Source organism: Myotis davidii, unplaced genomic scaffold, assembly GCF_000327345.1.
Source record: "Myotis davidii unplaced genomic scaffold, ASM32734v1 scaffold732, whole genome shotgun sequence".
NCBI classification, from domain to species: Eukaryota; Metazoa; Chordata; class Mammalia; order Chiroptera; family Vespertilionidae; genus Myotis; species Myotis davidii.
In genome coordinates, this window is record NW_006284349.1 from 849,991 (window position 1) to 874,696 (window position 24,706).

Consider the following 24,706-nt stretch of genomic DNA (forward strand, 5'->3'; position numbering starts at 1 on the left):
GAGAAGCAGGCCCCCAGATCTCATGTCTATCCCATTCACAGAGGCAAGTGTGCCTTTCTTACCTTCATGGAAGACTGAAAAGGTAAATGGACAGACTGTGGGTTCTGGGGCAGTAGGCACAGCTGAGGGTGAGGACACCATGTGGAAGCTAGTGATGAAGTGAAAGTTGACACACTGAACTATGGAACTCCAGGGCTTCTTTCTGCCCTTCACTCTGCAAACCGTGGCTCCCTAGACAGGAGGATTCCTCTCTGAGAAACGGAGAACAGAAGTCTGCAGATGCTGTCAGCAGTTGGTTTGACCAGTGAACTGGCCCAGCCACATCTGCCTACAGATGCCTGTGACCAGACAAGCCCACCCAGCCCAGGCCATAGAAGCATGTTTGTGATGATGTCACAATTTCTTTATATATATATATTTAATCTTTATTGTTGAAAGTATTACATATGTCCCCTTTTTCGGCCTGATTTGATACTTGTCTTTCTCTGACTGGCTTATTTCGCTTAGCATAATACTCTCCAGGTCCCTCCATGCTGTCTCAAAGGGTAAGAGATCCTTCTTTTTCACTGCTGCATAGTATTCCATGGTATAAATGTACCACCGCTTTTTTTATCCACTCATCTACTGATGGGCACTTGGGTTGTTTCCAGATCTTAGCTGTTGTAAATTGCACTGCTATGAATGAACATAGGGGTGCACACATTTTTTCTGATTGGTGTTTCTGGTTTCTTAGGATATATTCCTAGAAGTGGGATCACTGGGTCAAATGGCAGTTCCATATATTTTATTCAGTTAGAATCTTCCATCCAATACCTAGTAGACTGTCTGACTCACAGTAAGAACTCAATGGAGATTGCCTCTCAATAAATGTTTGCTGAACTGTACTCTCAAAAAATCCTATGAAGGACATATATTAGTTGACAGATACTTAGAAATGTTTTCTTTTCTTCTCAGAACCTGAAGGGATTTATCAAAATCTGTTGTTGAGAAAAGAACACATCCATAAAAGTATCAAATTTGTAAAGTGTTCCTTATCATATAAAAGATTTTTAAGGTTTCTAAAATAAAATCAGTTTTATCCTTATATAATTCAGTTTAGAAAATGTAATCTGGGGACAATTCATAATTAAATAACTCAAAATTAAATATTATAAATAAGTCATAAATAAATAACTTGCCGTTTAGTGATTATATGAATATTTGATGAATACCTCTGGAATACAGGCTCATTTGGGCAAGGAATTTGCTGTTCACCACTATATTTCTGGGGTCTTTCAATACTTGGCACATAGTAGGTACTCAATAAATATTTGTTAAATTATTCAATTAAGAAATACACAGAGATGAATATTATACCAGGAGCAGGAACTTCAAGCATGTGTAAAAATAAATTCCTGAAAATTAAATAGAAATATATTTCCCAGAGCAAATGAGGACAGAATTTAGATGGGGGGAGATTAGTTCAGTTTTTAAATGTTAATTTGAGGAGCCTATGAGAGAGTCAAGTGGAAATACATTATTGGCGTGTTTAGGTCTGGAGCCCAGGAGATAGCTCATGGTTGGCCATATATATGTGGGAATTACCAGCACATAGGATAGAAAAGTACCTAGCATTGAACTGTGAGGAACTGAGGATTGAACTGTGAGGTGGAAGAGGAAAAGCCTACAAAAGAGAGAGAGAGAGAGAGAGAGAGAGAGAGAGAGAGAGAGAGAGAGAGAGTGTGTGTGTGTGTGTGTGTGTGTTCGGAGCGTGGTGCGAAGAAGCCAAGATGAGAGGCAATCTCCAGTTCAACAGTACTAGGTAGTCAAGTAAGATGAGGACTGAAAAGATCTAAAATTGAAGTCAATTGTGACCTTGGCAAGAACAGTTTTAGTCAATTGGTAGGGGGTACAAGCCAAATTGGGGTAGACTCAGAAGTGGGAGACATGTGGGTAAGTAAAGAGAGAGTGTGAACCAACACTGACAAAGGAGAAGCACAGGACACTAGCTAGAAGGGAATGTGGGATTCTGATTTTTCTTTAATATGTCTGTTTGTCAGCCAGTCCACCCATCCATTTGTCTCTCCATTAAAATTTTTAATCAGTATAAAATGGTGAGAGAAAGGCTTCAAGAGGAAGAGGATGAAAAGGAGAGAGGTCAGTTAGAGAAAGAGATAGAGATATATAATCTTCCTCTCGAAACTGGCAACCAAGGAAGAAACTTCTTAAATTAGAGTTTAACTTTTGTGTTTTCTTGATCCGTTTGCTAGAGATTTGTCCATTTTATTATTCTCATCCAAAAATAACTTTGTCAGGCCTCTTATTTCTTCTATTTCTTTCCTGATGTTCCTTTGTTACTTCATTCCTTTACTTTCTATGAATTTCTTTCATATTCTTTCTCTGAACTTTTGAGTTGGAAATCTAGCTCATTAGTATTTAATCTTTTAAAGTAAAACTCAATTTGTAAGAACAGCTTTAGATGTAGCTCACAAGTCCTGACATATAGCATTTTTATTGTTATTCTAATAACCTGATATTCATTGTGGTTTTCTTCTTTGGGCCATGAATTACTTACAAATAGGTTTTTAAGTTTTCAAATACATAGGATTTTTTGTTATCTTTTTGTAAATGAGCTCTAATTTGCTTTCTGTTTGGAGAACAAAGTACATGTTTTTATTTTTGTGGTATTTGATATTTGCTTTGTGACTTACTACTTGGTTAATTTCTATAAATGTCTTACATTTATCTGAAAAGACCATGTATTCGCTAATTGTTAGATACAAAGTTTTTGTATATATTTATAAACATTGGGATATCTTCCATAGCTTCACTAATTATTGTCCTGCTTGACCAGTCAGATAGAAGAGATATGTTAAGATACTATGATTGTGGATTTGTCCATTTCTTCTTGAAGATCTCTCCATTTTTGCTTATATAGGTTAAGTCTTCTCAAAAAATTTTGAGGGTATTCAGATTTGGAATAAAGTTATTCCCCTGGTGAATTCCTTTTATTATTATTATGTAATGACCCTACCCAATTTTAATCATTCTTTTTACCTTAAAGTTTATTTTCTTGCTATTAATAAGATACTCCAGCTTTCTATTGGTTAGTGCTGGTCTGATATATCTTTTTCCATCTCTTTACTTTCAATATTTCTTTGTCATTATGTTTTAGGTATGCCTTTTATAAATAACATATAGCTGGATTTTGTTTTTGATCCAGAGAGTTTCTGTCTTTTAACTGGTGAGTTAAATCTGTATATTATGATTACTGATGTATTTTTATTTTTCTTGTTTTACTGTGGTTTTCTTTTTTACCATAATTTCTCTTTGCTCTTCCCCCTCCTTTTCTGCCTTCTGTTTAAATGATTAAGATTACTTTCTTTTATTTCCCTCTAAGAGTATGAAATTATATATTCATCCTTAGAGGGAAGTTTTATATATATATATCCTATTTCTGTTCTTTTAGTGGTTATTACCCTGACATTTTAAAATTATATAATGACTTAATAGAGTCTAAAATGAACCATTATGTCTATGATTGTCATGACCACTTCAAGAACATTGGCATGTTTTAACTTCAGTTATCTATCTCATTTTACATATTATTACTTATTTTATTATTTTAGTCCTACCTTATGTTCTATTTCTCCAAACTAATCATTATTGTATAATTATTATTTTCATTTTATAAGTTTAATACTTATTTAGATTTTCTCACATATTTACCTGTTTCCTCTGCTCACTGTTGCTTCTTACATCTTACTCTTAGCTTGTGAGTTTAGTTTATTTCTGAAGTGCAACCTTTAGATGTTTTTAAAACAAGGAGCAGTAAATAGTAAATTCTGGCTTTGTCTTAATATGCCTTCATTTTGCCCTGCATATCTAATGCTTATTTCACTGGGTATAGATATATCTAGGAATGGACTAGGTTTATTTAAAAAAAAAATTTTATTGTGAAGTAAAACAAAACAAAACCCAAAAGTATGGTATAGTGAATTATTATAAAGCAAACACTCTTCTAACCACTATAGAAATGCATCACCTATGAATATGTTTTTATTTAGTTTGCTTGGGACTCTTGAAACATTCAGGATAATTTTCTCAAGTATATGTTCTATTTTACAAATTCTTTAATTGCGTCTACTATGTTTACTCTATTTTTTATTACTATATATATTTTTAATTATATAGTTCTATTTGATTCTTTTTCATAACGTTCTAATCTTTCCTGTGCTGCTATATTGTTGTATGGATATTTTCTATCATTCATATCTTTCCTCTTTTACAACATACTGGTCTTTTATAGATTACTGGAGGCCTGGTGCACAAAAATTTGTGCACTCGGCAGAGGGAGGGGGGGGTCCCTCAGCCCGACCTGTGCTCTCCTGCAGTTTGGCACCCCTCGGAGGATGTCCACCTGCTGGCTTAGGCCTGGGGGATCAGGCCCAAGCTGGCAGTCAGACATCCCTCTGGCAGCCCGGCAGCCTGGCAGCCCTCGGGGGATGTCCACTTACCAGCAGGGAGCAGACCTAAGCTGCAGTCGGACATCCTTAGTGCTGCTGAGGAGGTGGGAGAGGCTCCCTCCACCACCACTGTGCTGGCAGCCGTCAGCCTGGCTTGTGGCTGAGCAGATCTCCCGCTGTGGGAGCAAACTGACCACCAGGGGACAGCTCCTGCATTGAGCGTCTGCCCCCTGGTGGTCAGTGTGTGTCATAGTGACCAGTCATTCCCAGTCATTCTGCTGTTAGGGTCAATTTGCATATTACTCTTTTCTTATATAGGATAGAGGCCTGGTGCATGGGTGGGGACCAGCTGGTTTGCCCTGAATGGTGTCCTGGATCAGGGTGGGGGTCCCACTGGGGTGCCTGGCCAGCCTGGGTGAGGGGCTGATGGCTGTTTGCAGGCTGGCCACACCCCCTTTAGGGTGGGGGGTGCCCACTAGGGTGCCTGGCCAGTCTGGGTGAGGGGCTGAGGGCTGTTTTCAGGCTGGTCAAGCCCCCTGGCGATGGAAGCTCCCAGCCTCTCCTTTTTTTCTTTTTCTTTTTTATTCTGGGATTTATTTACCTTCTATAATCAAAACTTCGTTACCTTTTGCCGAGGCTACAGCTGGCCACGGGAAGCTTGGCTTCCTCCATCACTGGAGCAACCAAGCCTCCTGTTCACTCCAGCTCCATGGCCACGGCCCGGCAGAAAGCAGGTACCTGGGGTTTATTTAGCTTCTATAATTGAAACTTTGTTGCCTTTTGCGGAGGCTACAGCCGGCCGTGGGAAGCTTGGCTTCCTCTGTGACTGGAGCAACCAAGCCTCCTGCTTGCTCCAACTCCGTGGCTGCTGGCCGCCATCTTGGTTGGGTTAATTTGCATACAGTCGCTCTGATTGGCTGGTGGGCATAGCTTAAGGCACAGCAAAGGTATGGTCAATTTGCATGTTTGTCTTTTATTAGTGTGGATCAGCCATGGGCAAACTACGGCCCACAGGCCGGATCCGGCCCATTTGAAATGAATAAAACTATTGAAAAAAAAGACCCGTACCCTTTTATGTAATGATGTTTACTTTGAATTTATATTAGTTCACACAGACACTCCATCCATGCTTTTGTTCCGGCCCTCCGGTCCAGTTTAAGAACCCATTGTGGCCCTCGAGTCAAAAAGTTTGCCCACCCCTGGTGTAGATTGTTCTGTTTAAAATAATTTTGTTGTATTTATGGAGTCTTCTTTTTGTTGTATTTATGGACTCTAGTTTACTTGTTTAGTAATTTTGTGCCTCCAGGGCTTTATTCATGCGAATTCTGGACCAGCTAAGTTGTGGGAATTTCTCTGGTTCCAGAGTATCACCGATTTTTTCACTTTCCCCATGCCATGGGGGGAGAGTAAATTCATGTCCCAAATCTACAAAATATACAAGCCTAACACTTTGATTTCACAGGAGGAGTGTTTGTTTTTTAAGCTAGGGCCCAAATTGAAACAAACCTATGCTGGTAGTGAATTTCATTTTTCTAGACTTCACACTTACTAAGGGTTCAGCTTTCTTAGGTTTCAAGGTTTACACAAGGGTATTAATTCCAGTCCGGTCCACCCCATTTCAGCTGAGGGCCTCATCTTTTGTTCTCAAGCTTCTGGATTGCTGAGGCCTGTAACAAATTACTTTTTCTCCCTTTGTGCCACGTAGCATAGGTCAGATGCCTACATTGCTGGTTTTCGGCTCCCTCTTGATGGCTAACACCTGAGGGTTACCCTTACTGTATGTGAACAAAGTCATGGATGATTAGCAATGAGATAGTCACTTAAAATCAAACATTTCCAGATAGTTGTGAGAATTTTCAAATTTAGGGTGGAAAAAACATAGGATGTGGAACAACTTCTTTTCATTGGTACTTTACATTTAACTCACATGTTTATCAATAATGAGCAGATAAGAACAGGATAAAACATTAGCAAATAGAAACTAGGAATCATTTAATCTAGTGTTTATTGAGAAATACTTTAGAGTTTGGCAGTTGAGTTCCTATTTGGATTCTTCATTAGAAGGAAAGCAGTTTTTTATCCAGTGTTATCTGATTCTTCTGTCTAAGGAAGAGGGAAGCCTCTTTGGTCAGCTGGTCACTTAAATATAACTATTCCATATTATCTGCCAGGATGGTGCACACACACACACATTAAGGCAGTTCTCATTCACAATATTTAACTTGGTGGTAGCTTTAACATATGCCCCTGTATTCTTTCCTGCCTCCCACTAGAAACCATCGCCTGTCACACCTCTTCAATTTGGCGTCTTATAGAATGACTGGAATTATTCTGAAAGTCAGAACCCAGAGGGAATAACACTTCCATTGAGGCAGAGGACGAGGAAGCAGATACAGAATTGCAAGGGGCTAAAATGGCAGTGTTTTTAAAAAAACACACTGAGAGACTTAAGAAGTGTTTTGCCTTTATTTACTATTCCTCCATTATTGGAACTTCCCAACACTTAAACTTTAATTTTTCTGTCTCCTAGAATTTCCATCAAATAAATAATTACGTATTATTTATTAATGTAGATACACATACAAAAAAACAACAGAAAAGCTAGCCCTGGCCGGGTGGCTCAGTTTATTGGAGCATCATCCCAAAGGTTGTAGGTTCGATTCCGGTCAGGGCACATACCTAGGTTGTGGGTTCAATCCCCAGTTGAGGCGAGAACCAGAGGCAACTGATTAATGTTTCTCTCTCATATCGATGCCTTTCTCTCCCTGTTTCTCCCCCGCCCTCTTCTTTCCTCTCTCTCTCTCTCTCTGTCTCTCTCTCTCTTCCTCTCTTTCTCTCTCTCTCTCTCTCATCAATGAACATATCCTTGGGTGATGATTAAAAAAACAAACACAAAAAGCTAAAGTGAATTCAGAGAGAGCTGGAAAGTGGAGGAAATATCTTCTAGCATTTAGTGCGGTTCTCAGCTCCCTATCTGTCAAGACAATGAGGAGCCGAGCTGCATAGTTCTCATTGTCAGAAAAGGAAGACACGGGAAGTCTTTCTGGCACTAATCAATAAAATCTGTATGTTTCATACCCTCTGTACACTAATCTTGTGAATATCTAGTGTTTTAAAGAGAATACAGATTTTCATAACTCTCAGATTGTAAAATGTAATTATTGCCTCATACTTGGAAGGAAATAGTTTCAAAATGGTGTTTCCTATAAATGAAAATGTATATGTATTTTCTAAAAAGAGTATTTTCTAAATAAAAATCTAGAAAGTCAATAAATCAAAACCCATTATCTTTTTACTCACAAACCAGTTTAGAGAATTTTTTTTTCTGTATAACTAAAGTTGATGTAGCATATAATGTTTTGTGTGTTTTTTAAAATCCTCACCTAAGGATATGTTTTACTGATTTTTGTAGAGAGGAAGGGAGAGAGAGAAAGAGAGAAAAATCATCGGTGTGAGAAACAGTGATTGAAGAGAGAAATCAATCAGTTGCCTCCCACATACACCCAGAGCTGGGATGAAACCTACAACCTGGGTATGTGCCCTGATGGGGAATCCAATATGCAACTTTTCAATGCATGGTAGACACTCCAACCAACTGAGCCACACTGGCCAGGGCTTAGCATATAATGTCTTAAGGGTGTCTTTTAAGATGAGATAAAATGATAAATACTATGGCTTAGAAATATTTATGTACTTTTCTGTGTCATCTACATAGTGATGTTTGCCTAATATAAAAAAAGGGTTATTACATAGTAAATAATATATTAACTAAAACCATGCTTTAGTTTTATGAAGTTTGTTTTTTAAAAAAGTAATTTTCTAATTTTTTAAATAATTCAGTGAACAGATTAATGCTTTTTGATACATTTTTTCCTGTGTAAGCATGTCTAACAAAATGTTAAAAATTATTCATTACTTTTTATACACAAGTTTTATATGAAATACGTTTTATTTGGCTTTATTCTTTCCAATAGTTTGATACAAAATTAAGATTTGGTATTGAAATGATAGAGAGATAATGACATTTGACATATGATTTATATTAGCAATCCAGTAGCAGTCTGCCAGCTAAACAAAAATTTTTTTTTCAGATCTATGCATAATGGAATTATTTCTTTTAGTTTCTAGGTAAATAGTAATCTTTCAGTTTACATAGCACCTAAAAAGAAATAAATGAATTATAGAACATATTTTATTTTTGTTTATATATATATGTATTTTAATTAAGTATTAAGTAGTTTTAATACATTTATTATTACAGTGTTTAAATAAATTTATTACATTCATTATCTCTGGGCTTAACTTTTAGCCAACAGAGTAGGGGACTTCTACCACATGGACAGCATTGCTAGAATGGAGTTCTTTCCATTAAAAAATGGTAAATAAGAGGAATGCTTCTTTTTCTTAACCTTTGTAGTGAAATAAGAATAAAGTATAAATTGAAGAGCTTGTTCTAAAATAATTTTTTAAAAGTATTTTAATGGTGCCAAAGTGCCTTTAAAAGTTTCAGATATAGCCATACAAATGTGTATTATTAAAGAGGAATTCTTTATCCCCGTTTAATGTATCTGCATTATTTTAGATCTTTTTATGTTGAGATGAGTCTTATGACACAGTTGGTCATTTTTTAAATGGCTTCAGTTTCTTAAATTAAATTTTAGCCTGCTATATAAAATTAGTCCTTTTTAAAATTCTGCAAAGGAGAAACAACTTTCTTTAAGAGAAAATCTTCCTTTATTTACTTATAGTTTTGTTACTCCTCACCTGAGCACATTTTTCCATTGGTTTTTAAAGAGTGGAAGGGAAAGGGAGAGACAGAGAAACATCGATGTGAGAGACACATCCATTAGTTGCCTTCCGCATGTGCCCTGACCAGGATGGAGATCAGCCTGCAATGAAGGTACATGTCCTTGCCTGGAATCAAACCCGGGACTCTTCAGTCCAAGGGCCGATGTTCTATCCACTTAGCCAAACGGGCTAGGGTGAGAAAAGCTTTTAAAAACAGTTGGTTCATCTTCACTAAACGTTCTGATTTCAGTGCCAAACTAGACAAGATGGTGAGGCAGAAAAATTTCCTTCTTTTTTATCGTTAGGTTTAGTATTCCCTTTCTTAGCATTGGGCCTCCTTCCCCCTCCAAGTTTTCTAGTGTTCTCCCGGTCTTGCCTAGCCTATGTAATAAAAGCCCAGCGACCATAACGGCAGAATGACCAGGATGACCGCTCAACCAGTCACTATGAGATGCACTGACCACCTTTTGGTCCTTTTCCCCGGCCCGACAGGCTCTGATTGCCGATGGCAAATGGGGACCCGGGGTGCGTGGTGGGGGATGCGGGTGGCACCAGGCCAAGGCCCCCACCCCGCAGGTCACCCCACACACCGAGGGTGACCTGCGGTGAGGATGCAGCCGACCTCTCAGTCCCTCCCCCGGCCATCAGGCTCCTATCACCAGATGGGAAATGGGGAACCGGGGTGGGTGGCAGCGGAGGGCGGGACTGGCGAGCGGGCAGAATGGGCCGACCTCTTGGTCCCTCACCCCCGGCCCGCAGGCTCCAATCACTGCTGATGGCGAGCGGGGAACCAGGGTGGGTGGTGGCGGAGGGCAGGGCCGGCAGCTGGGGAAGATGGCCCTGATTGCAGGCTAGGCCTAGGGACCGTTCCTGCACACAATTTCATGCACCGGGCCTTTAGTGTGGAAATAAAGTCATCCATAGTAAAGTATTAGACAGTTCATGTTATCTTACTTGGACTGTTTACAGTCTTATAGAAAAGAATGGTTAAGAAACCAATAATTAAAATCTGTGCACTTAAAGAAAAGAAGAAGAGTGAATGATTGGCTTCCTAAGTGGATGGTGGATGCATGGGTGAATGAATGGTGGTGGGTTTCAGGCGTGGACAATCTTCCTTTATCCAGGACTCATACTGTGTAAGTGATGGTCTATCCTGGTGAGAAGAGGGTCTGTCTAGTAGATTCTGCCATTACGTTTCTTTGTTGTACATAGTAATTAATCTCAATCATTGACATGTCTTATGAACCTTCTCTTTTTGTCACTTGTCATACCAGCTTGAAATCAAATCCCTTTTTGTTTGATTGTTTAAGGCTGAAAGAGCATATTCGTTTTGTGGCACTATTGAATACATGGCACCAGATATCATCAGAGGAGGGGATTCGGGACATGACAAGGTATGTTCTATTTTTGACACTTTTTAATATATCTCAACAAAATATATATAAGAATCCTCGTTTATAACTTAGGTATAATCTCTTCAACAGTCTCATTCTGGTGGTGTCTTATTTTTACTTTTTCTCTCCTTTGCTTTGTATACATGAACACATCATGATATTTAGTGTTTTGAAGGAAAAAGATAAACAGATTTCCCTTTTCTTAGGTTTTATTGGTGAGGATAATTTTTGTTTTATAGGATAACTCAAATAAAAAGAAACCTCAAAGGCAACTAATTCTTCAAATAAGAATCTATATCTTCAGCAAAGCACCAGTAACTCTATATAAAACAAAAATCATTCATTTTCTGTTGCATGGGACCTGCTCTTTGAGGACACAGCTGAGCCACAATGCAATAGAGATGTCTGTGAAAGCATAAACTGTCCACTGTTCCTGTTGGAGTCACGCTGGATGATTTTGGACAGTGCTTATTGGCATTATTGATTTTTGTTAGGAAAATATATGGGACATGTAATTGACTGTTTCACCTTAGGTTCATATTTGCTTTCTAAGAGATCATTGAAAAGGGAATCTTTCCTGCTTTCTTATTCCCAGTTTCTGCTTTTTGTAGAAATACTGGAGACTTTCTTTCTTTTTTTAATATATTTTATTGATTTTTTACAGAGAGGAAGGGAGAGGGATGGAGAGTTAGAAACATCAATGAAAGAGAAACATCAATCAGCTGCCTCCTGCACACTCCCTACTGGGGATGTGCCCACAACCAAGGTACATGCTCTTGACCGGAATCAAACCTGGGACCCTTGAGTCTGCAGGCTGATGGCCTTCCACTGAGCCAAACTGGTCAGGGCTTGAGTTCTTTTTAAAGTTGTTTTTTTTGTCATTCAGTGTTATTTTGTATTAGTTTCAGGTGGACAGGATCTTACCATATGTTTAAAGCCTATTCTTCAAGTTTTCACATCTTAGTGTAGAGCCGTATCAATTTAAGAGCCTGGTTTCAAATCAAAAAGCAGAACATTCTGAGGTTCCTGACTCAGATGGCAATAAAATTGCTTGTATAAATAAAAGAATTAAATTGCTGTTTTAGTTCATGTCAAGGCATTCTTTGAAACTATTGGGAAATTTGGTTGGCCTTTATAACTATTAAAATTTCTAAATTACTTCCTAAGATCTAATGGAACCAATTTGTAGGAAAGAAAACCTTATATTATTCCTAGGATTGCTACATACCTGAGGTCCAGAATACAGCTAGGTCAATGGGAGCTCATGGAACACCTTGATGACTTTGGGTTAAATGAGAGATAATGTATACAACATGCTCATTGCTGTGCCAGACTGGCACTCACTCTTGTGCTTTCAGTCTTCCTCAGCCTGTTTTCTGTGTCATTGCTCTGCATTTTCCTTAAAGTATCTCTAGGATCATACATTTTGCATCATTTTTCTGAAACCTTACCTTTCAAATTTGGAAGCAGAGAGTTTAAAACATTAGCATCCAGATAATATCTCATTGGCGTAAGCTCTTAAATTCAACTGTTATTGAAATCTTGATTTGCATAATTATAAAAGAAATAATTTTCAGTATATCAATACTTTAAATTATGTGTAATTTGTTGTGTTCTCAGTTCAGATAACTACACATATAAATTGGTTTCCAATTTAGATCACATTTTGTTTTACATTATTTAAAAATCTCATCATGCTTCCTACAATGAAGACTATTAGCTTTATGTGATAGGTTCTATAAGAGGAATTGATTGGGTGATTATTTCTGTTTTATTTCCGTTCTTTGACTTTAAGTAATTGTATAATATTTATTGGAGCTGAATAATTAATAAAAATGATAAGTGGTAAAAAAAAAATGATAAGTGGTACTTTCCCCCATCTATCATAAATCCAAAGATTTCACTTACTTAAGATTTTTAAAATTTATTTTAAATTAAAATTTTTATTTTTAATTAACCAAAGTAAAAACATTACTATTTATAAAATAACTAGAACGCATTTAAATTTTGTACTGAGGATACCTGGATATTTGTTCTCTAAATGTCTTGCATGAGCTAATTTAATACTCCTTGCACAAAAAGCTATGTACAAAATCTTTTTCTCAAAATATTTGCCAAATATACAGCTTTATTTTGTTCATTTTTCTTTCTTATAAATTACATGTTAGTTAATATTCTATCAAATGAAATTGCTATTTTGTAGGCAGTTGACTGGTGGAGTTTAGGTGTCCTAATGTATGAACTACTAACTGGAGCGTCTCCGTTCACTGTGGATGGGGAGAAGAATTCCCAAGCTGAGATATCTAGGTAAGACTTAAAAAAAATAAAATCAATGTATTGTTACCTCAGAGGAACTCATCCAATTTCTGTAATTCGGCTAATGGAAAAAATAATAATTTAAAAAAATGGGGATAGACAAAATTCGGTTTAAGTAGTTATTTCCATTTAAAATCATATAGGATGTAGATATATAATCTTTATATTTTTTTATATTTTATGTGCCCGGATTGATCTTCTGTTTCATAGGGAGAGTGTCATAATTTTTGTGTATTCCAAAGCACTTAGCATATTGTCTTGATACATGGTATATTGAAGTTTATTTAATGGACACTTTCTTCCCACTGTGTACATATTCTAATTTCTTTGTGACTTTAACGTAAATAGTGATATTTTTTAGCTCATGTATAGAGGCTCAATAGAAACAAATAGCATAAAATCACCCTCTTGTAGATTACCATAGCATTATTCTATTCCTTTCCTTCATAGCAGTTATCACAATTGCATTGTTACATTTTCGTTTATAATTGTTTGATTAATGTCTGTATGTCCCACTAGATTGTAAGCTCTGTGAGAGCAAGGGCAGGTCTGGCTTTGATCCTAGCATTGTATGCTCAGGTGCCAGCCAGCACAGTGCTTTACTATGCAGAATTCAATAAATACTTCTGGAATGAAATGAATTAATGAACAAATAAACAACAGTGATAAAACAGTATACTAATTACTAGTTATGTTTTTGTCCTGTTCTTACTTGAATTTTATAACTTTGAGAGCAGATTTGACATTAAAAATTGAGACTTCCACTTATCAAAATGGAATAACAAGAACCAAATTTAGTTTTCTGCCTGAAACAGTTTTTTAAAATGAGAAAATTTCTGAAAGAACAATCTTGAAGATATGGACTATCTAGCAGTGAAGGACAGTGAACAATGAGAGATGGAAAATCTATGAGGTGAGCCCTTTTATTGCCCAGCTTATTGCCTTGGGAAGACAAAGGCAGCGAGAGTTTGAGGGCAGTGTCAGAGAGGAGAAAGCTGCAGAGAGAGAAGTTCCAAAATTTGCAGAAGTATTCATTCAGTGAAGTAGCGAAAAGCACACAGTGGAAACTACTCAGTATAGTGAAGATGCTGTTTCTCTCCCAATTGATCTATAAATTCACCACAATCACAATCCCAGCAGACTTTTCTTTTATTTATTTACTAGAGCCCCGATGCACGAAGATTCGTGCAAGAATGGGCCTTCCTTCCCCTAGTTGCTGGCACTGCCTTCGAACCACCTTTCCGCCTTCCCACACTGCCCAGAGGCCCAGAGCGGCTGGGGTGGTGTGGAACATCTGCGTCATTGCTATGGTGACAACGCAAGCATCCTGCCCCTGGCCACTCAGTGCCTACGTATGCAAATTAACCCACCATCTTTGTTGGGTTAATTTGCATATTCATGCCTGATTGGCTGATGGGTGTCACAAAGGTACAGTCAATTTGCATCTTTCTCTTTTATTAGTGTAGTTTTTTGCTGGACATTGACAACCTGGACCTAAAATTCATATAGAAATGCAGTGAACCAGGAATAGCTAAATCATCTTTGAAAAAGTAGTCCAAAGTTGATTTTAAGACTTTTAAGCTGTAATACTTAAAAGGACACTGGTGTTTGTATCAAGATAGACAAATATTCAATGAAATAGAATAGAAAGGCCAGAAATAGAACTGCACAGATATAGGCAACTGATTTTTTCCCCCAAAGGTGCGAAGTCAATTTGGTAGAGAAAAGATAGTCTTTTCAATAAATGATGCTGGAACCATTGGCTATCATAGGAGTGGGGGTGAGGGGAAGAAATGAACTTCTATAAATACATTCCACCATATAGGAAAATAAACTAAAAACGATCATTGACCTAAATGTAAAACCTAAAACTATAGAATTTCTGTAAGAAAACATAAAGGAAAATCCTTATGACATGGGGTTAGGTAAAGATTTCTTAGATACAACACAAAAAGTGATATCCATACAAGAAAGCACTAATAAAGTAGACTTCTTCAGAATTTCGGTCTTAAGAAGAAACTCTTAAGAGAATGGAAAGACAAGCCACAGCCTGGGATAAAATTATAAATCAAATAAAAAACTCTCGAAACTCAAGGGGGAAAATCTCCATTTAAAAAAAAATGGGCAAAATATTGAAACAGACAGTTAACCAGTAAAGATCTTTGGGTGGCAAATAAGCACATAAAAGGATGACCAACATCATTAGTTTTCAGGGAAATGCAACTAAACCACAGTGAGATGCCACTGTATACTCACTGGAATGGCTAAAAATAGACTATCATAGGGTTCTCCAGAGAAACAGAAATAATGAGACATATAAAAGGAGCTTTATTATAAGGAATCAGCTCACACAGTTATGGAGGCTGAGTAGTCCCACGATCTGCCATCTGCAAGTTGGAGAACCAGGAAAGCCAGTGGTTCTGCGGTCAGAAGACCAGTGTCCCAAGTTAAGCTCTTTTTTTCTCTTTTCTATTCAGTCCCTAAAGGGATTGGATGGTGCCCGCCTACATTAAGGAGGGGATTCAAATGCTAATCTCAGGAAGAAACACCCTTACAGACACACCCCAAAATAACATTTAATCTGGGCAACCTGTGGCCCAGTCATGTGACACTTAAAAATTAATCATTGCCAATTCACTCCTTGTCGGCTTGGCAGCGATATGCATCTCCTTCCAGGGTTAAGAAATCTTTTTTCTACCAAGGGCCATTTGAATATTTATAATATAAGTTGAGATCCCTACAAAATTATCAACTTAAAAATTAGCCTGCTATATTTGGTCAAGGATTTAATTAACTCACCCATAATGCCTTGGCAGGGCCACACCAAATGATTTCACGAGCCTTATATGGTCCGTGGGCTACATTTCCCACCCCTGCCTTACACCATACTTAATCTCCAGACAGAGCCGGTAACAAGTCATAATTCCACCTGGTGCAGAACATGGTAAGACCAGTGAATTTCAGAAGCATGGTCCCATTCATGCACTTCACTTGCTGTGAATTGAGTTCCTTGATCAGAAGCAATGCTGTGTGGAATGTGTCTATTCTAGTTAGAGTGAAACTCTGTCCTTTCCATAATGGCAATAGCCAGTGTAGTCAGTCTGCCACCAGGTAGCAGGCTGATCACCTGGGGATTGATGCCGTATCGGGCATTCAGTATTGGTTTCTGCTGCTGACAGATTGAGCACTCAGCAGTGGCCATTGCCAGGTCAACCTCGGTGAGTCGAAGTCCATGCGTATCCTCCATCCCTGCCACCATGGCCATTTTATTTATGAGCCCACTGGGTGGCAGTGGGGTTGACTGGAGAAAGGCTGACAGGTATCCACAGAACAGATCAGCCTATCCACTTGCTTATTAAAATCCTCCTCTGCTGAGGTCACCCTTTGGTGAGAATTCACATGGGACACAGATGTCTTCATATTTTTCCCCATTCAGAGAGGTCTATCCACATACCTCTTCCAAGTATTGTTGTCAACCAGGTTTCCTTGTCACCAATTTTTCAATCATGTTCCTTCCAAGCCCCTGACCATCTAGTCAAACTGCCGGTTTTAATTGGTATAAAAGCACACATTGGTCTTTAATTGGTATAAAAGCACACATTGGTCTTTAATTGGTATAAAAGCACACATCTGGTCATTTCTCCAGTGCTCAGTGAACACACAGGTACACTGCTCAAAGCTCTGCTCCCTGGAGATTTCCCTTCAGCACTGCTCTTCAGGGATGTTTCAGAAAGGGGATGCAGTGCTACAGCTGTCCACTCCGGTGGCACCTGCGTTATAATGCAGGACCATCGGTAAACTTGGCTGAGTCTTCTCATTCTCTGTCATCTTATTATAGGGAATTCGCCATGAGGCTGGCACAGAGAAGGCAGTGTAGCAGGAGTGGGGACCATGGACATTTGGGCTACTTCTTTATGAAACTGACTTGTGCCTTCAGGGCCTGCTCCGGCCCAGTCTCATGTATACCACTTCCATTTGAGGATGGACTGTTGCTGTGCACTCCCAACTTTATGGCTTCATGCATCAGATACAACCCAATGTATGATGAGCATCTCAGGCTGTATGAAACTTGGGGACCATAGTTAAGTGTTTTAGTCTATTAAAGCCCAGTAGCTGTTTCTCAAAAGGGGTGTCGTTATCTGCAGAAGATGGTAGGCTTTTGCTCCACAATTCTAGCGGCCTATGCTGCAGTTCACCTATCAGGGCTGCCAAGGCTCTGAACAGCATCCCTACCTGCCACTGACACCTCAAGCACCATTGGACCTGCTGGTTCCTATGGCCCAAGTGGCAGAGCAGCTCAACCAGCAGCAGGGGCCTGTTGCAGAGCCTTCTCTTGTTCTGGCCCCCACTCAACAGCAGTTTTTCGGGTCACTTGTTAAATGGGCTGGAGTAACACACTCAAACGAGGACTATGTTGCCTCCAAAATCCAAAAAGGTTCACTGGGCATTGTGTTTCCTTTTTGGGTGTCGGCAGGGTCAGATGCAATAACTCATCCTTCACCTCAGAAGGGATATCTTGATATTGCCCCACACCACTGCACCCCTAGAAATCATTAGGGTAGGAAGCCCCTGAATTTTGTTTTCCACCTTCTGACACACAGGTCTTACCAATAAGTCTAGAGTAGTTGCTACTCCTTGTTCACTAGGTCCAGTCAGCATAAGGTCCTCAATATAATGGGCCAGTGTGATATCTGATGGAAGGGAAAGGTGATGGGGTCTTCGAGAACTAAGTTATGATATCGGGTTGGAGAGTTGATATACCCTGTGGTAGGACACTGCTGACCTTGCCAGCTGAAAGCAACTCCTTTTGTGGGCCTTATGAACCGGGATGGAGAAAAAGGCATATGCCAGGTCAACGGCAGCATACCCTGTACCAAGGGATGCTCAAGCAATGAAACCACATCTGGAACAGCAGCTACATTGGACTCACCACCTGGTTGAAACATATAACCCACTGTCATTCTTCAAGATTCCTCTGTCTTCTGCCCAAGGCAAATAGGCAAATGGAATGGGGGCGTGGTGAGGTCACCACTCCTACATCTCTCAAGTCTTTGATGGTGGCTGTCATCTTGGCAACCCCCCAGGAATGTAGTACTGTTTTTGGTTTACTATGTTTCTGGGCAGAGACCATTCTAATGGCTTCCACCCGGCCTTTCCAACCATAATTGTCCTCCTCTCCAGGTCAGGGCACCAATGTGAGGATTCCGCCAGCTGCTAAGTGTGCCTGTTCCAGTGCATTCTGGAACTACAGCAATAACCGCAGAATGGTTCAGGACCCACTGTGAGATGGACCTGAGTTAAAACGCCATTGATCACCTGACCTCCACAAGCCCCTACTCTGATTGGTGGTGGGCCACAGTGACATTTGGGTCTCCTGGAATTAGTGTCAGTTCAGAACCAGTGCCTCATAATCCTTTTACATTCGGATTATTTCCTTTTTCCAGTGTACAGTTAGTCTGGTACAAGACCATAGGTCCCTTTGGGGAAGTCTGGGAGAAAGATTAACAGCACACATTTCCGGGCCCCTTTCTCAAACTGACCCACCCCCTTCATTCAGGAGGTACTGGGAAGGTAAACTGGTTCAGGTGTGGGAATTTTTTGAGGGACAGTTGACTGGGAGGAGGGAAAGGTTGATGACAAAGGGACACAGGAAACTCTGGAAGATGATGGGTATGTTCATGATCTTGACTGGTGATGGCTTCACAGGTATACACATGCATCAAAGCTGATCAAGTTGTCTACTTTGTATGTGGGAAGTGTGTTGTACATCAATTCTACTTCAATTGAAAATTTTAAATGAACCTTTTACAGGAAAGATTAGGAAGTACATATAAATAATTTCTTGCTGTCCCAGCTAGTTAATACCAAGTTAAGGGATAGGACTATTTCTTGTTAAATTCATAGTTAAAATCATCAGTTACTAAAAATACTAAATATGACTTGGCTTATTTTAAATGGGCTTTTTGATGGTTTGAAAATGTTTCAGAATTTTATAAAACCTGGGCTACAGTCTTGAGAATTTGGGTCCCTTTGCAAGGTCACACCTGTCACGGTGACAGGTGCAAAGGGTGGGCTTAACCTGACAGCATTAAGTAGTGGCTCATCTGGATCCCATGACACAAGCCATCTTCTTTGTGATTTTTTTCTCCAGCACAGCGCTGCCTGCAGAGAGATAGTATATTGTTGGTGGTGATGGCAGGAACATTCTGAACCAACTGTTGTTCAAATTTAAATTGCTCGTAACTGCCTTTAGCTCAATCACTTGGCATTCTGGTTTTAGAAAGAGAAAGAGAGCCTGAGTCAGATTCTTGAAATCTTAAAACTAGAGCAGATTTTTCAAGAATTCAGATAGGATTTTCCCTTTAGTTAATTAATTATTCACTTTGTCATGTTGTTAATAGTTTGTTTAAAACCTGGTGTTAACTTATGATTCCATGGTTTTCTGTGGCATTTATTTTTTGTTCCTGAAATTTATAAACAATGCGACGACTAAGTTATCTTACGTTACCTTTCCCTTTCAAGATAATCCTTCTGATTTTCTTTCCTGTGTAAAATCTTTCAGTCTGTTCTTTTTAAAATAATGTATCATTGTCTTATCCCCAAATGCCCTAATTAACTGGGGCTTTTTCTCATCATTTAGTTCTTTCATTCTTTAATGACTGTGATCTTCCCTGAACTCTGCATATATTTTATAGTTTTTACTTGAGATGTTTCAAAATAATGGGTTTTCCAGGTTATCTGCTTGCGTATTGTTGTCTACAGGTAGTCTAAAATCAGAACAAGATTGTTTTTCTGGTCCATCAAATTACAAAGTAAAAGAATTTAGAATGAGAATAAAACCTTCTCAGTGATATAAGAATCCTTCATCAGTGTCCCTGATAGTCATCTCCTCTGTCTGAGTACCGTCGATGAATGGGCAGCATGATGTATAGGCATTTTCAAGGAAGCCCCTTCAACAGAACATCTTAGTTGGATAGAAGTTCTCCCCACTTAAAATAAGTGGAATCACCTTTCTCTAACCCAGGGGTGGGCAAACTTTTTGACTCGAGGGCCACAATGGGTTCTTAAACTGGACCGGAGGGCCGGAACAAAAGCATGGATGGAGTGTTTGTGTGAACTAATATAAATTCAAAGTAAACATCATTACATAAAAGGGTACGGTCTTTTTTTTCAATAGTTTTATTCATTTCAAATGGGCTGGATCCGGCCCGCAGGCTGTAGTTTGCCCACGGCTGCTCTAACCTCTGCATGTCAGTCCTGGTTCTGTCCTCTGAAAACAGAGGGAAGTTCTGTTGTTTCTCCCAGACGTTGCTTTAGGTATTTGAAAGTAGTTTTACCTAGGGGTTCCCTTTCTAGTTTTCTTACCATTTATATGAAATCATTTCCCGACTCCTATCTTGGTACCATTTTGGACAATACTAAATTGACAATATTATAGATTTGAATGATTGCTCTTTAGCTTTCTGTGAGTCTCTATTTTTTTATTAAATATATTTTAATTAATTTATTTTTTGAGAGAGGGAGAGGAAGGGAAAGGGAGAGAGAGATGGAAATATCAATGAGAGAGAACATCAGTCAACTGCCTCCTGCACACCCTCACCGGGAATTGAGCCTGCAACCCAGGCATGTGCCCTGACTGAGAATTAAACCATGACCTCTTGGTGCATAGGTTGAAGTTCAACCACTGAGTCACACTGGTTGGGCTCTTATTTTTATTCCCATGTTTGTAGCATCTTCTTTTCTTACAGATGTGTTTCCTACTAGCTTCTATTGCCTTGTGTAGAACTTCTGTTAGGGTGTATGTTACTGCTGCACGGGGAGGTGTCCACCCATCCAGTAATTGGGACTTCCTTCGATTTTTCTGCCTGCCCCTCCAAGCAGACGCCCTGCACTTGGCTGGAGCTTTGTATAACATGATGATTGAATATTCCTTCACCTAGGAACCAGGACACAGAGCTTCTGTTCGTGGCTCTTCCATCATCTCTGACAGGGTTGTTTGTCTCACTTTCTCTGCCTTTGAAATATAGAAAATGTTTATTTGGTCCCTCATTTTCTATCAATAAGCTATGCTTTCTTAATATGTTCATTGTACTATTATAAACATAATATTATTAAATTCAGGTCTAAGTGGTATCAAAATAATGATATTAAACAAAAGTTCTAATTGTGCTATTTAGGTCAGGGGTTGGCAGACTACAGCCCGCGGGCCAAATCCATTCTACTGCCCATCTTCTGAGGGTGGCCTTTGAGCTAAGAATGGATTTTAGCAGCTCCCCCTCTTGGGAGCACAAGGTGCCTTTCCGACTCCCTTTCCTCCCCCCAGGCGCCTTAGCTTTACCTTTCTCCTAAACTCCAAGGGCCCTTCTTTTGCCTCTGTAACTTTTTAAATTTTCTCTTATAGTTTAGAAAAAAAGAGAATGGATTTTATATTCTTAAATAGCTGAGAAAGTCAAAAGATGAACAGTATTTTGTGGCATGTGAAAATTATATGAAAGTGGGATTTCAGTGCCTACAGGAACATTTTATCAGAACACAGCCATGCTCCTTCGTTTGCTGTCATCTCTGGCTGCGTTCCTGCTACCGCCGCAGGGTTGAGTAGTTGCCACAGAGACCATACAGCTCTCCCAGCCTACAGTATTTATTGCCTGGCCTTGTATTAGTTATCCATTATCCATTGCCAGGAAACAAATGACCTAAAAACGCTTATTATCTCAGAGTTTCTGTGCATCAGCTTCGCTAAGTCCTCTGCTTCAAGGTCACTTCTAGGCTGCAAAGTGTTGGCTCAACTGGGAAAGGAGCCGCTTCCAAGCGCATGGGTTGTTGGCAGGATTCGGTTCCGCAGGTTTGTTGGACTAAAGCCTCAGATCCTCGCTGGCTATTGGCTGAAGACCACCTTCCATTCGTTGCTGTGTTGGCCTGTCCAACATGGTATCTTGCTTCTTCAGAGCATGCAAGCTAGGAAGGCAATAGAGGGAGTCTGCTAGGAAGATGGCATTTTTAAACTGATCATGAAAGTGGCACCATGTCATCTTTCTTGTTGATGTTGGCTAGGAGACAGTGGTTATTGGGGACCATCTGAGAAGTGTGTCTACCATGTGTCCTTTACAAAAGGTTTAGGTGATTAATTTGTCCTCCCAAGATGTGCTTTCTTTTTAGGTGATTATTTTAATACATTGATTTTGCATGTGATGATACAGTATTCTAAAACAAAATCAAGCAGTCATTTGTTGAATTTTTACATTTTATCCATATTAATTACTCAGTAACACCTTGAATTAGCTCATCTGTATATATAAAAGCCAAAGCAACCATTTGACAGTTCGACCGGTAGCTATGACATGCACTGACCACCAGGGGGCCGATGCTCTGACTGGTAGGTTACCTTGCTGCTAGGGTTCAGCCAATCTGGACTGGGCGCACACCCTGGAGCCTTCCTGTGGACCCTCCCCAGCCCTGATCATGCACCGGTGGGATCCCTTGGCCTGGCCTGCCCCCTCTCGCAATCCGGGACCCCTCAGGGTATGTCAGAGAGCCACAGGCCAGGCCAAGGGACCCCACCAGTGCACGAATCCATGCACTGGGCCTCTAGTTTGTAATAAAAATTTTTTCTGTTTATAGATGTGTTGCTTTCAGAGTTATATATAGAGTAATTACAATATTACTGTATCTTACCCTCTTTTAAAAGATTTTATTTCCTTTTTCCTTGGATTTCTTATCCTTCTTACGTCTTTATGATCAAATCCTTTATTGGCATATTTTAAGAAGCCTTCTCGATTCCCAATGTACTGTTCAATTTTTTCTTTTCTTCCTCATTTTAGGTATTATGTACCCAATAGCAACATCTGTGTTCCCAGGTTTTTTTTGCTGGTTACTCCCAAATATATTAATGTGTGTCACAGTAGCTATTCATCTACATATTATTCCACACGAACCAATTGTGGCAGCTGGAGACTAGAGTGAAAAGACCCTCCCTTGGTACTCATATTCTTCAGCCGTCTTTTTCTTATTTTCTTTTATCATCCTTTAGATCCGTTTACGTCTGCTTCACCCGCATGTGGGGTAGAGCTGGATCATACTGTATTACTCATTTGCCCTCTGAAGCACTCTCTAGGATGGTGGAGGGTTTAGAGCCCCGAATGAAACACAGGGCAGAAATTTGACTTAGCGTTCTAGCAGGACACAGGTGGGGAAGCAGAGTGAATCAGCATGACAACATCAAACACGGCATAAGCAAGGTCCTGCCTACCACCTCGGCCTGGTTTCCCAGCCCAGAAAGGCACGCTCGGCCATTAGCGATGAGATCAAGTGGGTGGGTGCGGACCACCCCAGCATGGGAAGCTCAACACGGAAACGGCATCGTATAGCTCCCATGAGCACAGCTGCGAAGCCCCCACACAGACACCTTGGGGATAAGAGATGACACACAGTTTGCTGGAAGTATTTAAACAGTCCTGGGCCAGACAACCTTCAGGGCTTACGTGCCTGCTCGCACCTCTCCGGCCAGGTGCAGGCCACCTCTCGGGTTATTTCACAATAACCAGGCATGGCTGACATTTCACATTGATGTGATTTATCCATTTCAAGGAAACTGTGTAAGAAGGTAAACCCAAGGTCATCTTCCTAGGAGAAAAGGCTTAAGCCTGCTAGGAGCCCTCTCTCTCTCTACCGCCCCACCCCAATTTCTGCTTCTCTTCCTGGCATGAGTGTCATTCCAGGAACAGGCTGAGGAGACCCCGGGGCCACTCATGTATTGCCACATCGAGGAGGAGTCTCTTGCATGGCTCCTGCTCTCACTGCTCCGAGCTGGGGTGGTGGTACCTCATCATCTGCGAGGCTCTACTGCTGCTGGTTCTGGCCATTTTATTTTCACTTGGGAAAGGAGAGGACTTGGGGCTGCCATACTGTTCTCCATGTTCCCTCAGCATGTTTTCAACGGGAATTCCTCCAGATTGCTACTCAGTTTCTTCCCGACCTGATCCCTGCTTTGTCCGAATCTAGAACTCTAGTTCCCTGCACCTGCCACCCACCCTGGTTGATGCGTTCTGTGTGCCCTGGGTGTACACAGGTCTCCTTCTGCTTCCCCTCCAGTTCTGGCATCTCGGTGGGCCATCCCTGTTTTCAGGCACTCACTGCTCTCTCAGAGCCCCTCCTTTTGTGGCTGAACCCAGCATGGGTCCACATGACTGACCACTTCTTTCCCCAGTGACCAACACGGAGTCGGCTTGCAGTCAACAGCAGATGACTGGGGTTGAGGAAGTAATAGTCTAGAACAGTGATGGCGAACCTTTTGAGCTCGGTGTGTCAGCATTTTGAAAAACCCTAACTTAACTCTGGTGCCGTGTCACATATAGAATTTTTTTGATATTTGCAACCATAGTAAAACACAGATTTATAATTTTTGATATTTATTTTATATATTTAAATGCCATTTAACAAAGAAAAAATCAACCAAAAAAATGAGTTCGCGTGTCACCTCTGACACGCGTGTCACAGGTTTGCCATCACTGGTCTAGAAGCAGAACCTCAGAGGATGTCGGTCCAGGGCTCATAGAAGAATGCCCACAGCCATGTGTCTTTATTCTGATCCTCTTGCACAGCACATTCCTACGTGCAGAGCAGAGGCACATTCAAGGTGGGGAAATGGAAAAGGCAGTGCTTGTTTTTCCCTGAGGACAGGGCTCCCGGCTTCTCTGTCAGACATGCGGGCGCCTGATCTGAGGGGAGGATTGTCTCTGATGCTGAAAATCCTGCCGAGCAATGAGC

At 40.1% G+C, this 24,706-nt stretch overlaps 1 protein-coding gene across 2 annotated transcripts in view; it reads left to right on the plus strand.

Moving 5' to 3' along the window:
• The window catches only part of RPS6KA5 (ribosomal protein S6 kinase, 90kDa, polypeptide 5), a 94,816-nt gene that overhangs the window by 40,928 nt on the left and 29,182 nt on the right, over positions 1-24,706 (plus strand). For both annotated transcript variants that reach the window (XM_015571413.1, XM_015571411.1), the window contains exons 6-7: positions 10,544-10,627; positions 12,831-12,934. In XM_015571413.1, the coding sequence (XP_015426899.1) occupies positions 10,544-10,627; positions 12,831-12,934 (188 nt within the window). The remainder of the gene's footprint in view (positions 1-10,543; positions 10,628-12,830; positions 12,935-24,706) is intronic.